Below are 14,625 nucleotides of genomic sequence, written 5' to 3'. Positions count from 1 at the left end.
ATTTATTGCTTACAAAACTTAAACTTCAGAGAAATAAATTTGTAATTATTATTAAACTTGTTATTAAAAAGGCATGTAATTATAAATCTGACCAAATATAACCAATGTTCATTATTCATTTTCCATGTATTTATTATCCAAAATCACAAAGGGTTGGATTTTTGTTTTTATCATGTATATTGACGACACTTTTACGTATCTACATATAGATCTACATGGACTTCTATTTTTCTTAATGATTCCTCAAATCCATTTTTATACTCTAACAACCATATTTACCATTTTCCTTAAGTCCCTGAAGGTAACATGAGTGTGGTCTTGCCCTTTTCACCAATCCCAGTCTTGTGATTAGTCGAGGGTCTTTTCACTCACTTTAGTCAATAGGCAGTCCCCCAAAAACCGAGTCACGTTTCTTCTCATCCAATCACAGTCCAGTTTAATTATGACACAGTGGGATTCCGCGAAATTGTTTCTTGGAGTTGAACTAAAGTGCTGCTCTCTGTAAAATAGGACAAGTTGACCCGTGTGTGTCTGCGCACAGGGACGTGGACACAATAGCGCCGTGGGCAAACGCTGTGATTTTGATTCGTCCGTTAGAATTAAAAGGATCTGGAGGAAGAAAGAGAAAGGAGGTTAGAGAAAGGAGGAACCGGGGAACATTTTCAAAGCGCTATCTTTACTGAGCGGGGCGTTTATTTATCCTCCGCGCAACCCCGACAAGAAAAGCGCAGTCTGCGCGGAGTGGTCACATTGAAGACGACACGTGTGGATGATTAACCGCATGTTTCCTGGGAGGACTGCGGACTGATTACTGTATCCGCGTTGTCGGATAGTTTTTCCTCGCCTCTCAAGATCTATTGTTTTGCTTCTGTCCTCCCGGCTCTGCTTCAGGGATCGTGATGTCGTCGGAAGTCGACGTCTCTGCAGACCGCGTCCCCAGCCGACCACCGCCGGGGCGGATGGAGGACGTACTGAAAGAGAGCCAGGAGAACAGGACTTTACTGATGGTGGCGAGGATTTTGCTGGACTTGAACAAATGCAGCCCCAACGCTGTCAGCGCCGGAGAAAACAGATGTCTCGGGGGCAGCGAGGCCGGCGCGCAAGAGAAAGCGGAGTGGGGGAGTCGCCTGAGCTGCGGGGACAGCCGCGGCTCTCCGGCCAGCCAAGCCAAACATCCCCGGAACACGAAGGCGGCGGCGGCGGGGAGACTGCCGTGCTCCGAGAAGAGACACTGCTGCCCTTTTGCTGGCTGCGGGAAGATGTACGGCAAGTCGTCCCACCTTAAAGCCCATCTTCGGGTCCATACCGGTAAGTAAAGTGAGAGGGGATGGGGTGCTTGCTGGGTGCTTAGGCGACACGATACCAACAGCTCTGCGTCACTTCGACCCTTTTTCGTATTTTTCTTATTTATGACGTAAGACTTTTAACCGAGAAAGTAAGAGTAAAACGTGACGGACAAGAGTCCAGACCTGTGTCTCGTGTTGTGAGACTTTTAGGGGCGTGACCACGTGTTTCTGCAAAACCACATTATAGGAAAGGTGGTCTCATGATCGCCTACTTGTGGGAGGGGGTGTGACTCACCGGGACATATTGGACCAGAGGCTGGCAGAGAGGTGGAGAGGCAAGGGGGAGGAAATCTTTGTTTTAACGTCCTGTGGACACGCGGCCAGAGTGCGATCTTGGGTAAACACCACGTGCGGACGCCCATATTTGCGAAGCTTTATTGTTGAGATGTAATAAATGACGCCGGAGCATTGGGCATCATGAGACCCAATAACGCCTCTAATGATTTTAGCTTTGTGTTCCTGCCACCACTCTTCATCATACAGCACTGGCAGTCGGAGTAACAGTGGAAGAACATCTGCCGACACATTAAATAGGTCGTGATTCACACGCGGGTCACTGCGACACTGTTGTCCCCACGTGTTCTTGTCCGGAGGTAACGCACACTGCGCCACCATTTCCTCATACGTCATCCACCTCCACTCCCCTCGCGTGGGCTTGTAAACAAGAGCTGACATGTGGTTCTGCTCAGCACGTGGAAGCGCTGTTGAGGGGGTAATGTGCCCTGTTTCACCTCAGGGCTATCTTGACTGACGGCTCCGATGTCAACATGTTATTGTTCTTAGCAGCAGTCTTTCAGCAGATCTTAGTTTCGCTCCAGACCGCAGCCTGTGTCTTATTTTCACCCCCTCTTCTCCTTGTCACACTTGATTAATCTCGCAAATGTGTGTCTGTGCTTTAGTTTTGATTGTTTCCTCTTATCACAATAAGTTTTTTCATCCACTCTGATTGTTGCTATGCAGAATACAGCCTCCAAGTCCTCTGGGTTGTTTGTTGGTCTCTGTGTTTTTCATATTCTCATACTTGTGTGAATGCAAAGCAGGTGCCACAGGAGACTTTTTATAATCATTTTGATTTTTTTATGTTTTGTAAAATAAGTATTAAAAAAGTGAGTATTTGTTCACACACAGCAAACTCAAAGTAGGTCCTATAATAGATTTCACAAAAAAAGGTCGACTCTTAGTTTGTTTTCTTTTTAGAAGGAAAGAAAATGTGCAAATGTAACATGATGACATGATTGATTTTGTGGCGAGGAAGGAGTGGTTTGGGTTGGTTAATATGATTAGTTGTAAATGTACAAAAACAAAAACTGGGTGTGTTTCCTTCAGGTGAGCGCCCCTTTGAGTGTACCTGGGCAGGCTGCGGCAAGAAGTTCTCCCGATCGGACGAGCTCACCCGTCACTATCGCACGCACACAGGCGAAAAGCGCTTCAACTGTCCGATGTGTGACAAGTGCTTCATGAGGAGCGACCACCTGAAGAAACACGCCCGGCGACATCCAGGCTTTCATCCCAGCATGCTCCAGGGCTCCGGCGCGGCCAAGAGAAGGCGTTGCTCCGTGTCCGTGTCCTCCTCTGATTCTGGAGACCGAAGCCCCACCGGGGTGTGAGACACACCCACATACTGTACATGTGCACACAAAGGTACATACTGCACATACAGAGGCATACACAGACATCCACACTCGCGTGTGGCGCCTGTACCTTTTCTACAAATCCTGTCGAGCCAGACAACCAGCCAGACCACAATTCAGAGTTTACTACACATGTAAACGAAGTAAACATGACAAATCTGACTGTAATCACACTAGAACTTCTCCTCTCATTCCCTGAGGTGATTGTTATTTATTAAGGGTTATTTCAGGGAAGTTCAGTTCTTCTTCAACTTTATTGTCTGTTGTCAAAAAAATGTTCTTTTTTCTTGAAAGAATCTGCCGTCCAAGTGGAAACCATGTACCCATAAAGTGTTTGAAAAACACTGCATGAGTTCACTTTGCATCGCAGACTTCCCTTGCAAATGAAGAGAATGGGAAGAACGCAAGTCCTTATATTCCTAGCGCTTAAAGAAGTTCTGGAAATAGTCCTTTAATGAATATTGTTATTGCATACATAGACTTATGCACACTTGAACAGTTGCTTTTCAGCCAGGATAATGCAAATGCACAACACAGCAGTATTATCATGTAAATAGATCAAACTAACTTCAGATGGGTGATATACTAAGTCTAGTGTAGTTACATGTTATTAGAGAGTAATAAGAAAACTATACTATAGAGAAATATAGAGCCTGTTTATTTAATTTCACACATTTTGCCATGGACTTCAGGTATAATCAGGTGTGTTATGAGCTTGTAGGGATAAGCAGTGTGTTTCCTGTGTTGAAACACACACATTGCAATTAAATGCACCAATATACCTTTATAGTACCTTGTTGAGGCCATAATACACAAGCAAATCTCAGCATTTGTGTTGTTTCTTAGTAACGCTTGAAAACATAACAGGGTAAAACCTTTTAGACGATAACGTGGTAACATTTTTTCACTTACTGTTTAAACACTACTCGGTGTTCTGACCACAGTGATTTATGTTTAGTAAAAGTCCGTGCCTTTTGACGGTTTTGTGGCAGAGGGGAATTTCTACGTTTTTCAATACTACCTGAATTAACATCGTCAGATTCTTTGTGTTGCTGTTCAGTAATACTTTAAAGCTCAACGACTGTCTTCAAATGCCAAGAGTGCCAGTTTTGTTTGGACTGCATTTTTTTTTAAATCAGGGAATAATGTGATGTGTGGACACATGACTTAAAATTACACCCCCTGGTGTTGACATGGAAGCACAACATTTCTCGTAGGATAGAGTCCTAATTATTATTATTATTATTGTTATTTTTATTCTTATTGTTTGTCCTTCCATTTGAGGAGTGCTTTCTTGATTAGTTCAACAAATTCCATCATGTAGCATGTTTGTATGTATTTTCTTTGGTACAGTGTATGTTTTATTTGTCTGGGGATCTTTTATAATATTACAAATGGAATGAGAGGTCTTATTAAGCCACTACAGGAGCCAGATGAATTATTATTGATGTCATTAGTTTTCTTTTGTACTTGTCATGCGATGCATTCAAATGTCCAAATAGAGTCTGTAGCTTGTAGAATACAAACTACATATATTTGTGAAGTGAAATGCTTATTTTATTTTATTTTTCTTCTTTTCTGGCATTATGATGACTGTGATTGGATGCTGGTGCCTTTCAGGTTGAAGCCCTTACTTCTGATGCTACTGTACTGTAATCAGGGACTGTCAATGCAGATCCCATGCTATCGCAATACACATACCTGTGTAATAATTGTTGCTCAAATGTTTTAACATTAAAATTATCCTTTTGGGTTTTTTTTTTCTTTTTAAGCATTCGCCTCTTTCTTCTTTTTCGCGTCTCACACCCATAGTCACACTATGCAGCCATTATTATATATTACCATAATAAATTATGAATAATGTTATTATGGATAACCAAGCACATCAGACGCTGTTTCATTTGCATTTTGTTTATTTGTCGTTTTCATACACTGCACATAACATTGTTAAATACTGTAATGGAAGTGTTTACGTTACAAGAAAATCTTTTTTTTCTTTTTAAAAAAAGAAAAGAAAAGAAAAACAGTTATCACTTGTGTCTAAATGTAAAAAGAAAAAAAAAGCATAACTTCTTAGCAAATGCTCTTCAAATAAACTAATCAAGATGGAACACAGACATCTTTTAAGTTTTTTCTATACTTAAGGCATATAATTGCAAATCAACAGCTAATTTAGAGGAGAGAGGGTCGTAAATGAAGGGCATTAGTGCTCCAAGTCAACGATCCATGATGTTGCAATAAACGATTTTCATTCTGTTTGAAACAGAAATCGATGCTGTCTTACTTATTATTTTGGCATTGTAGGTCTTTATGCATGCATGTGTGTGTGTGTGTGTTGGGTCATCTTTCTAAGATGTATACCACGAAACAAATTCAACAAAGCCAGGTTATCTTTGTGTTAGTTGGCTTGACAAAACCTAAAATGCCACAACAGTGGCTGTCAGCTGCCTTTGTTAAGTCTGGCTTTCGTTTTTTGGCGATCAGTAGTATTTACCATGGTGATTTAGTCAGGTTAAAACAGAGCAACCTTTCTAACACTGAAATCTCTGACTTTAAGCTTAAGATAGCTCATTAGCTCATTAATCTCACTTCGAAGTACACCTCCTCTGGTGTGTGACCCTGTGTTCACCTAATGATCTGTGGCACTGACACAGAAATGGGAAGGAGGGTGTCCGGTGATCATCAGGTTGCTTTGGCCTTGATAACGTGGGGATCAGAGCAAGAAACAATATGCAATCATCCCTTTCTACACAGTTCATTTTCACTGCTCTGCAGGAAACAGTACAATGATAAAGGCTCCCCAAAAAAGTAAAAAGCAAAATGTGCAAATTGAAAACAATGCAACAACAGTAGCGTGTGATTGCACAAATTAACTGTGGTGCAAAAAAGCTACTTGCTCATTATTTACCATTGGATTATTCAGTCAGATGCTCTTCATGCAGTTTGTTCCTCAGCTATTCGATTTCATACATTCACTCCTAAACTCTGTGATGCCACATCTCTCTTTGCCATTTAGGCAAAGAGAGCAGAAGTATTGAAGGTGGTGTTAATGAGTGCAATGACCTGGTCTGTGCTACATATTAACCCCTTAAGGTACAACAACAATACAGTTTCCTCTGTTTGGAGAATCAGACTTCTACGACACAATCAAATATCTGAGCATCAGCACATTCAATTTTAATTATCCCTCAGGTTAAAAAAGTAAGCGTTTAAATAAAAAAAAACTAACAAACAAACTAGAAAATAAAATATATATATATGCAACTCAGAATTCAGGTAAACAGAACGGCTGAGTCAGTTATGATAATGTTTCTTATTCTTCTGGGAAACTGAAATCACTTTAGAGCATCAAACAAACTTTTCTTTTTTGTCAGCTTTTATCAGTGTGTTATGTTAAATCATGTTGACCAGGAGAAGAGCTCTCAAACACAAGTGCAAGTCCTACCATAGGAGGAAACCACCACTTTACTAATCTTTTTATTACATATTGATTAATTTCAAATATGGTCATTCTCCTAGATTTTAAACCAAGGTTTCTATAAGGTAATTTGATTATTTGTTGTTGTCAATATCATCATAGCACTTACGATATTCTAACAAGGTCTCACTGTCGCCACTGTCATGGCGAAGTAAAGTCACAGCAGATAAAGACGGGAGGGCAGGGGAGCTCATGTTGTGTGGAAAAGAGCGCGGGGGGGGGGGGGGGGGCAGAAGGCTGGAAAGGCAGAGTTACTGTATTTGACAGGTGGTAGAGGAGGTTGCCTGGCAGCACATGCAGGTAGGGTTGACTGATTTGGGTGGGATCAAATCCAGGTCCTCGTCGTCGGGGATTTCGTCAAGGCGGTAGCCATCTTTCAGCAGCTGAATGTTCAAATCTTGATTGATTTGCTGAAAAATGAGAGGACACAGAGAGAGGTCAGTGAGTTACAGCATCATTTACTAACCCTTGGGTTGCAGATCACCGGGCTGCAGAGCTTTTGCAAAAGCTGGAATGTGCAAAAAGTAATGAAGACCAAACATGTAACTTTATGTGCTGATTCCCTTCCTGTCACACAACGAATTACTAAAATCATGTGACTCTAGTGAAAAAATAGTGGTGGACAGGAGTTTACATCCACCCATCATGGGCGTGAAGGTCATGGTAAGAAAGAGTGACCTTTATCCTTTAGATCCAGATGTACAGCTGACTCCTGTCCTGTCGAGGTGGCTCTTCTATGTGGCTGTTTGGTTTGTCTAATGTAGAAGACTGAGAACTCCTCATTACACTGCATAGTATACACTACGTAGTTTAGTTTGTGTTTGGGAGAGTTGTCCTTGGGACAAACCATTATGATGATGATGATCCTAATTCGAGGAGGCCAATGTTCACATTTTGGACAGAGAAGACAGCTGGTTTGAAAGAGGATAAAAGATGGCCTCATCTATGTCCACTGTGAACGATCATCTTTGAACAGAGGGGGTGCCTTACGACACCAGCTGTCTGCCACCTACAATCCAGTTTTGAGATCTGTTCCCAGATGCCTTAACGCCCACTCACATCTTGCATCAGGTGATCTCAATGGTTCAAATGATAGGGTGAAGCAAGATCTCACAATCGTTGCACCCAAAACCTCTCCTGATAATGACCCACACCCTTTTCACATCTTGGCTCATGTGATGAGGCACATGATCAATAGTGGGCCAATGACCCTCTTAAGGGACAACTCCCACTTCCACAAGCTCCTTAGAGTTCTTTTGGAGTCATTTACATTTCTGGTTTGCTGGCACAGATCCGGCTTTTAAGCATAGTCAAAAGATTTTCGAACAGAATGAGGTTGGGGCTTTGGGAATACCATTGCAGAAACTTAATGTTAACCTGCTTTTTCCACTCTAAATTCAGTTTTGATGCGTTTGGGGTCATTGTCTTTTTGGAAAACCCAGTGTGTGTTTAATTTTCAACTGCATAGCTTTTGATTTGCAGTGAAGTTTAAGAAAATGGAAGTTGTTTTCCATTATTTCACTTTGTGCAATATACCAGTTCCTCTGACAGCAAAACAGCCCCGGAGCATGATGCTACCACCACCATGCTTGACAGCTGGTACAGTGTTCTTAAGTTTGAAAGCCTGAATCTACAATCTACAGTTCTTCTTAGATTTTCGCTGAGTTCTTTGGAAATCTGAGTATTGATCAGTCCAGTGACTGCTGTTAAACAAAACCTGTTTAGGATGGCAAACAGAAACTACCATTTGTAGTCAATATATGCTGTATTCCACCCTGGAAAAGTTTATAGAAATATATGGGCTCAAATTGCGGTCATAAATATTTTGTACTTGTAAATCAGTTTTGTATGTGTAAAAAGAATTTGTGTGTGCGTAAAAAAGATTTGCATGTGGACATAGCCAAAAAACACTTGTGAAACTCTGCACTCAGGTTTCAACTTACAAGTACGGATTTTGACCCTATTTTTCTTCCTTTCAGCTGATTGGTCAATATCATGTCAATCACAAATTTAACTATCGAATCAGAGAACAGATGGGTTTGGCTGTCGGAGGGGCACTTTTTTGAACTGCAGGTCCTTGAAGGGTAATACAGTTTAAATCTTTTTTACACACACACAAATCCTAATTTACCAGTACAAAAGATTTATGCCCACAATTTGAGCCCATAGAAATACCATGACATGATGAGTAGATGCAAACATCTAGTAGTAGGCTCATCTAATCTGTGTTTTTATTTATTTATTTTGTTGAACTAGCTGTTTAATGTTTGACAGTCTCAGACAGCTTATTGAGATAGTGTACTTCTTCGCTTTACTGCAGAAAATTAGGTGAGAGGATTAGTGCCACTCTCGTATGTATAAGAAAAACTTAACTCAAGTTAGCAGGCAGGTATTTTAATTTATCATAAAGGAGAGATATTTGTGAGAGCAGCTACAGGCTTAGCAGAAAGGTAACAAAATCTACACCTCAAAAGTTTAATAATTGGCATGTTTTATCTAGTTTGTATGATGTACTGAATGACCCAACCTTTAAAACCATTCTTATATGTGCTCAGGTTATCTAATTCCTCTGAGTGTCCACTGATTACCAGCAAAAGGTCCATTATTTCCTAAAATGTTGAGAATCCCTTTAAACATTTTAGGAGTTTCTTTGCAAAAAGCAGGAAAAGCGTGTGTTTGTGTTTTAATTGTTTTAATTTGGTCCTTAAAACACTGCTCCAGGACATAATTTGTGCAAACTGCATGGTTGGGAACATACGAATTGGAGGAAAGTAAAATTCCAAAGCACACAGGAGGACAGGTAGGGAAAAGAAAAGAAAAAAATAGATATGTTTATATAAATCACTGGTAAATCAAAATCTGATTGTACTAATGCAATAAAACATTAACATTAACAACAAACATTAGGACTGTCTATGCTCGTGATTTAGACTGGCTAAAAGTTCGAGTGGTAACCATGGCAAAGTGAGATTGGGCACTTTCACAGATGGCTGGAAGCATCATCACTTGGAGCGTGATAACTACTGTTCCTGCTGTGATTTTTTTAAATAACCAAAATAATTCCTTTGTTTGCACAAAAAGTGTGCAGTCATTTCATCTATATGCTGTTCTGCACTCTATCAACAATAAGCACAACAAACAACCTCTGTTCGGCCTGCAGTGGAAACAGTAACTGTATATGTACTTGTTACACCCAGGTTAGCTGGAACTAAGAGAGCAAATAAGTGCTTTAAAGTATGTAACGTGCATTAGCTATTCATTTCTGACAGCATGTTGGAATTAGGATCTGACACTGTAAAACTCACCCTACAAAACCCACAAGCTTAGACTCGTCACAGACAGGTTATAAATATGAGGATGCGTCTGCAATTTGCACTTATAGTGGCAGCAGCGTTACAAACAAGGTTTGCAGGAGCAGACATGCAGATATCACATTTCATTTGTATCCAGCTTTGTGTCTAATACACATTTGTCTGCAGATATATCTGCAGTGTAATCATGCGCTTGCAGGGAGTGTACATGCCCACAGAATTGCCATGGATAGTTTTAACACTGGCTTGTAAAACCCTAACACTTAGCCTCTTAATAATTATGGAAGATGGGGGGAAATATGAGAGTAAATACAAGGGGGTGGGATGCATTGATATTTGCTGAAGCACAAGCTCTTACCTCGGCTGAAGAGTATCCCGACGAGGAGTATCTAGACATGTCAAAGTCATCGTCACTGAAACAGAAAAACACAGGATACTATATTAATATCATTAATGTTTGCTTATGTGCTTCTCAGAAAGAAAGATGTTTGTGTGTCCACCTGTCTGTATCTAGGGCCACCAAAGGCTTCTCATCCGGGCTCTGGTCTAAAGACGAATAGCCTTTATTGGGAACTACCAACCTGCATTGAGGGGAAAAGAGAGAGAGTTGAGATCAGGCGCAGAGGAGGAAAAAACAGTTTCACAAGCTGTAAGAAGTGAGCAAAAACAGGACTGGCAGAGATGTTGAAATAAATGAAAAGTAGGCCTGGAGGCAGCGTCACAGCTGAATCACTGGAACAACAGAAGCGTGAAAGCAGTATAATGTCTAACTTCAGACATCTTACAAACCCTACATCAGTACGACTCTTTTTTTGTACAGCCTTAAAACACATTTTTGTTTCCACACATGGCACATTTAGAAAGAACAAAATAAGCTTAATTTCTACATTTGAAATACTGTCACACCTAAGCATCTTTATTTGTATTTTTCTGTGGCTTCACTTCAGGCTGGATCATTACAATTGTTACAGTACTCCTATACTTAAAGCTACTACAGTTACACAATTACACCACATGAATCTCTTTCAACACGTAAATTGCACTGTATGAGGTTTGCTGTGAGAAACTTCTAATTACTGAGATTTTGTTTATCAATAACAACCAGCCAACAGAAGTCCTTCTTGTAATTTCTCGACTGACCCCACGATGAGACTGCTCGCATCTTACCGTGTTCTGGCCATGACATTGTTCTTCTTGGGCTGCTGGTTGACTGGACTACCTACAGCGTTGCCGTTCTTCAGCGAGCCCTTCCTAGCCAGCTCTCTCTGTTTCTCTGTGTAAGGAACACAGAAGCAGGCAAAGGCATAAAGGTTGAGCTTTGAACAATAAATGATCTGTATAAGAGTGACGGAATAAGTTTAACTAGTAAACTACAGTAAGGTAAAGTAATACTTGAGTTAAATGTTGCAAATATGCACAAATATGCACGCATGTTCATGTTTACTTTATTTAGGCACACTTATGAGAATCAGGTGTGATGACCTGATTTAGCTGAATTCTATATTAAGTCAATCTTTACTTTAAGAAGACTGAGATGGCATTTCTTACTTAAGAAGACAACGTTTTGGTAAGCTGTGCAGCAGAGTAACAGACGTGACTTCAGGGCAGATCAGTTTCTGCTCACTGGAGAGATTTGCTTCAATGATCAGCTGACCAAAGAGTGCTGATTGTTGCTGTGTGAGCTTAGAGAACTGTTAAATTTGTTTAACATATTACAATTCAAAGGCCTAAAAGTAAAACGTATTCAGAAACTTTGCATGTGACATCAAAAACTAGAACCTTCCCCTTTCGGCATCAGCTACTGCTGAACTAAAATCTAAAAACATTTGAATGTCAATGTATTTTCTTAACCACTTATAGGCTGAGGTTGTAGGCGAGGCTGATGCCTATCTCAGCTGACAACGAGAACAAGAGTACACCCCGGAGAGTTGCAAGCTCCTCACAGGGCTAATACAAAGAGACAAACAACTCTGCACACTAACACCTTCACCTACTGCCAATTTAGCTTCACCATTTGATCCATGCAGTCACTGGGAGAACCTGCAAACTCCACACAGAGAGGCCTGGCTCACCAGCATTTTTCAAACCTGACCCTTCTTGCTGTGAGGAATCTGCACCAAATACGTTTTGACATGACATATAGATGTAGATTGTATTTTTGTTTTGCTTGTTTCTTTATCTCAAGGTCACAAAAGCAAAGTGATGAATTTAACAAACATGCACACCTAATGAAATCAACATAGTTGCCAAGGTAGTTTTTATAACAATGTTTAATTGGACGCAGGACCAAGAAACGGCGAGAGAGAGAAGATAGTGGTAACGTATACATAACTGTAGCTGTACAGCCTAAAAAAAGAGCGTTGACTAACAGAGTAGCTCACTAATTCTTAGATATTATTGACTCTGAGTAAACATACAGTAGCAAACAGTAAAAATAAAAAACATTAAAAACTATGTGCTCCTGCTCGCCACTGGACTCTGTCCAAGGTGCTGAAATGAATCTTTAAGAACTGTGGCTTTCTATAAAGACGGCATGAGAGGGGCCAAAGAGGCTGTTATTCCCTGCCTTGAAGACAATCACATTGGGTTTTGGGAACATGCAATTGGCCTTTTGTTAAAAATAATAAACTAAAAGATTAGTGGACAGATTCTAAACATAATCAGCAGATTCGTGAATAAAGACAATAATCTGTAGCTGCGGCCCTATTACAGTAGTAACCGCATTAGTTTTTACTTAGCAAGGCATCAAGAATAATCATAGAGGCCAATGTGCCATTAATTAAAATGCCTCAGCACAGCTATACAGTATCTATGCTGGTTCCTTTACGATCTGTGTCTACAGACTACGCACCATTTTGTGTTTGACAGTCAATCAAACAACACTCCAACAACCACAGATGGACAGACAGACATTTAGCCTGCAGTTAAAACTGTATCTCTCACCTATTTTCATCTGCAAAGGTGAAGGCTTGTAGTTTATAGTGACAGGCTCCCCCTCTCTGGTGTCTGAGTCAGCCTCTGAAGCTGTGGACGAGGCAGGGTCCTGGACACAAGGAAGTGCAGAGATGTGTTTTACTGAGGCAGCGATGAATAATGAATGTCGTTTTGTAATGCAGAGTAATACCCACCATAGCTAAGCAACGGGAATAAATGGTAATAAACACAGATCTGTGATTTGTGCCAGCAGTCTTAAAATAAATGTGCATCTTACAACTAGAGAGCAAAGGCAAGAGGGATGAAAGGCTTTATAAACAACAGCAAATGAGGAACGGTGGGGACTTCTGGTGTGGGGGCACCTGGAGACAGCAGGTCAGGTTGCTTTAGTCTAGTCTGGTTCCCCAGCGGCCCCGGCGGCGGGCAGCAGAGGCCGCCCTGCAGGCTGCAGTAACCCCGGGCCCCGCTACAGGCCACGGAGCGCTCCGTTAAACCGTTTACACTGAGATTTGTATGTAAAGGCGAACCTTTAATGGCACATACAAACATATACAAGCGATAAGGAGCCCCCTGCTAATCCCGTCAAAGTGACGCAAGTGGCGTCGATACCAGAGTAACTTGCTGCATGGATGCTGAGGATGCAGCAGCAGCAGTGCTGGGATGGGATGCTTGTTTTCGCCAGACATGACGGATGCTGCGCAGCAAACCGGACGCTGTTTGCGTTATGCCGAGCGACAAAAACAAACAAACAAACAAACAAACAAAACACAACAAAGCTTGTTTGTGAGCAAAATCCACGTCCCCTCGTGTATTCCGCCGTCGTTTATTCGATTTCACTCCGTGGAAGCAGCCGGGAAACTTGATGGAGAACGTTCTAATGGCAGCCCGCATCGAGCAGCATTACACATGGCAGGTGATGCGATTGTCGGGGTCTCAGTCTATGAATGGCAAGGCCTCAAACACTACACAAGTATGCGCGGTTGTAATGTCATTTTTAATTAAACAAGGCAAACAAGCGCCGCCGGTCATTTCCAGACTGTTCTAGACTTACCAGCGGCTGCATCTCAGCCTGCATCTCCGCCTCCTGTACAGCACTCGGCACTTGAAATCTGTCTATTTCTTCCATCATTTTGGCAACGCGCCTCTTCCCTCCCTTCTCCTCCAAAGTGAACGATGGTAGCGGATCCTTTCGACGAGTTATCGCCGAGATCGTAAGTGATCTCCGATTTCTAATAATATTTGTAGTTTTCCGGTGGAGAACTACATCCCAGCAGGCAGTATGTCGGCGATGGTGTGACCAGTTGGATGACGGTGACTCCACCACCCACTTCCGGGTCTGGCATCCCAAAATAGGGTACGGGGACCCAAGAGGGCCTTCCAAAGAGTATGGTCCCCAACAAAGTGTGCAGTTGGAGGATTATGTGAATGACTCGTTACACAGTATATGAGTATTTCCCCTTTTCTTGTTATTCACTCGATATTTTACGAGTGAATATATTATAGACCTGCTCAGGCACAATCTCTAAAGAATTATTTAAGTTTAAATATTAGTACATTTGCTCTTTAATAACTTTAATAACTAATAAATTACTTTAATAATTCTTCTGAATCACTATTTCAGTATTAAAATATTCCAATTTTTCATTGAGTAAATTATTGGAGAACCTACATAAATGAACTAAAATATATATTAAGAAATAATAAGCTGTCATTCCTGTTGGACAACATTTCCCACCCCATGCAGGAGACTCACAGCACTGAGCAGCTCCTTCAGTGGCAGGTTGCAGCACCCATGATGTGGGACAGAGAGATTTCACAGGGCTTTCCTTCCAGCTGCTGTCAGACTCTGCAGATGATCACACAGGTGCAGACAGACACACACGCACATCCCATACAGAATTGTAACTGTCTCCCTGATGTGCAGT

The 14,625-nt window shown here is 41.4% G+C and overlaps 2 protein-coding genes across 2 annotated transcripts; one reads left to right on the top strand and one right to left on the bottom strand.

Annotated features, from left to right (window-relative positions):
• The first annotated feature begins 442 nt into the window (after positions 1-442).
• Positions 443-6,226, top strand: klf9 (Kruppel-like factor 9). Its single transcript, XM_005922626.3, has 2 exons — positions 443-1,308; positions 2,673-6,226. The coding sequence occupies exons 1-2, from the start codon at positions 900-902 to the stop codon at positions 2,951-2,953; spliced, it is 690 nt and encodes a 229-aa protein (XP_005922688.1). The 5' UTR covers positions 443-899; the 3' UTR covers positions 2,954-6,226.
• fam219ab (family with sequence similarity 219 member Ab) lies at positions 4,873-14,031 on the bottom strand. The gene is made up of 6 exons (XM_005922627.3): positions 13,752-14,031; positions 12,710-12,809; positions 10,934-11,039; positions 10,267-10,347; positions 10,125-10,179; positions 4,873-6,865 (listed from the first exon to the last, which is right to left on the bottom strand). Exons 1-6 carry the CDS (start codon positions 13,827-13,829, stop codon positions 6,707-6,709), a joined length of 579 nt encoding a protein of 192 aa, XP_005922689.1. The 5' UTR covers positions 13,830-14,031; the 3' UTR covers positions 4,873-6,706.
• Positions 14,032-14,625: the final 594 nt, after the last annotated feature.

Source organism: Haplochromis burtoni, unplaced genomic scaffold, assembly GCF_018398535.1.
Source record: "Haplochromis burtoni strain Fernald_Lab_line unplaced genomic scaffold, NCSU_Asbu1 Contig_62, whole genome shotgun sequence".
NCBI classification, from domain to species: domain Eukaryota; kingdom Metazoa; phylum Chordata; class Actinopteri; order Cichliformes; family Cichlidae; genus Haplochromis; species Haplochromis burtoni.
This window is presented reverse-complemented; position numbering and strand designations above follow the sequence as displayed.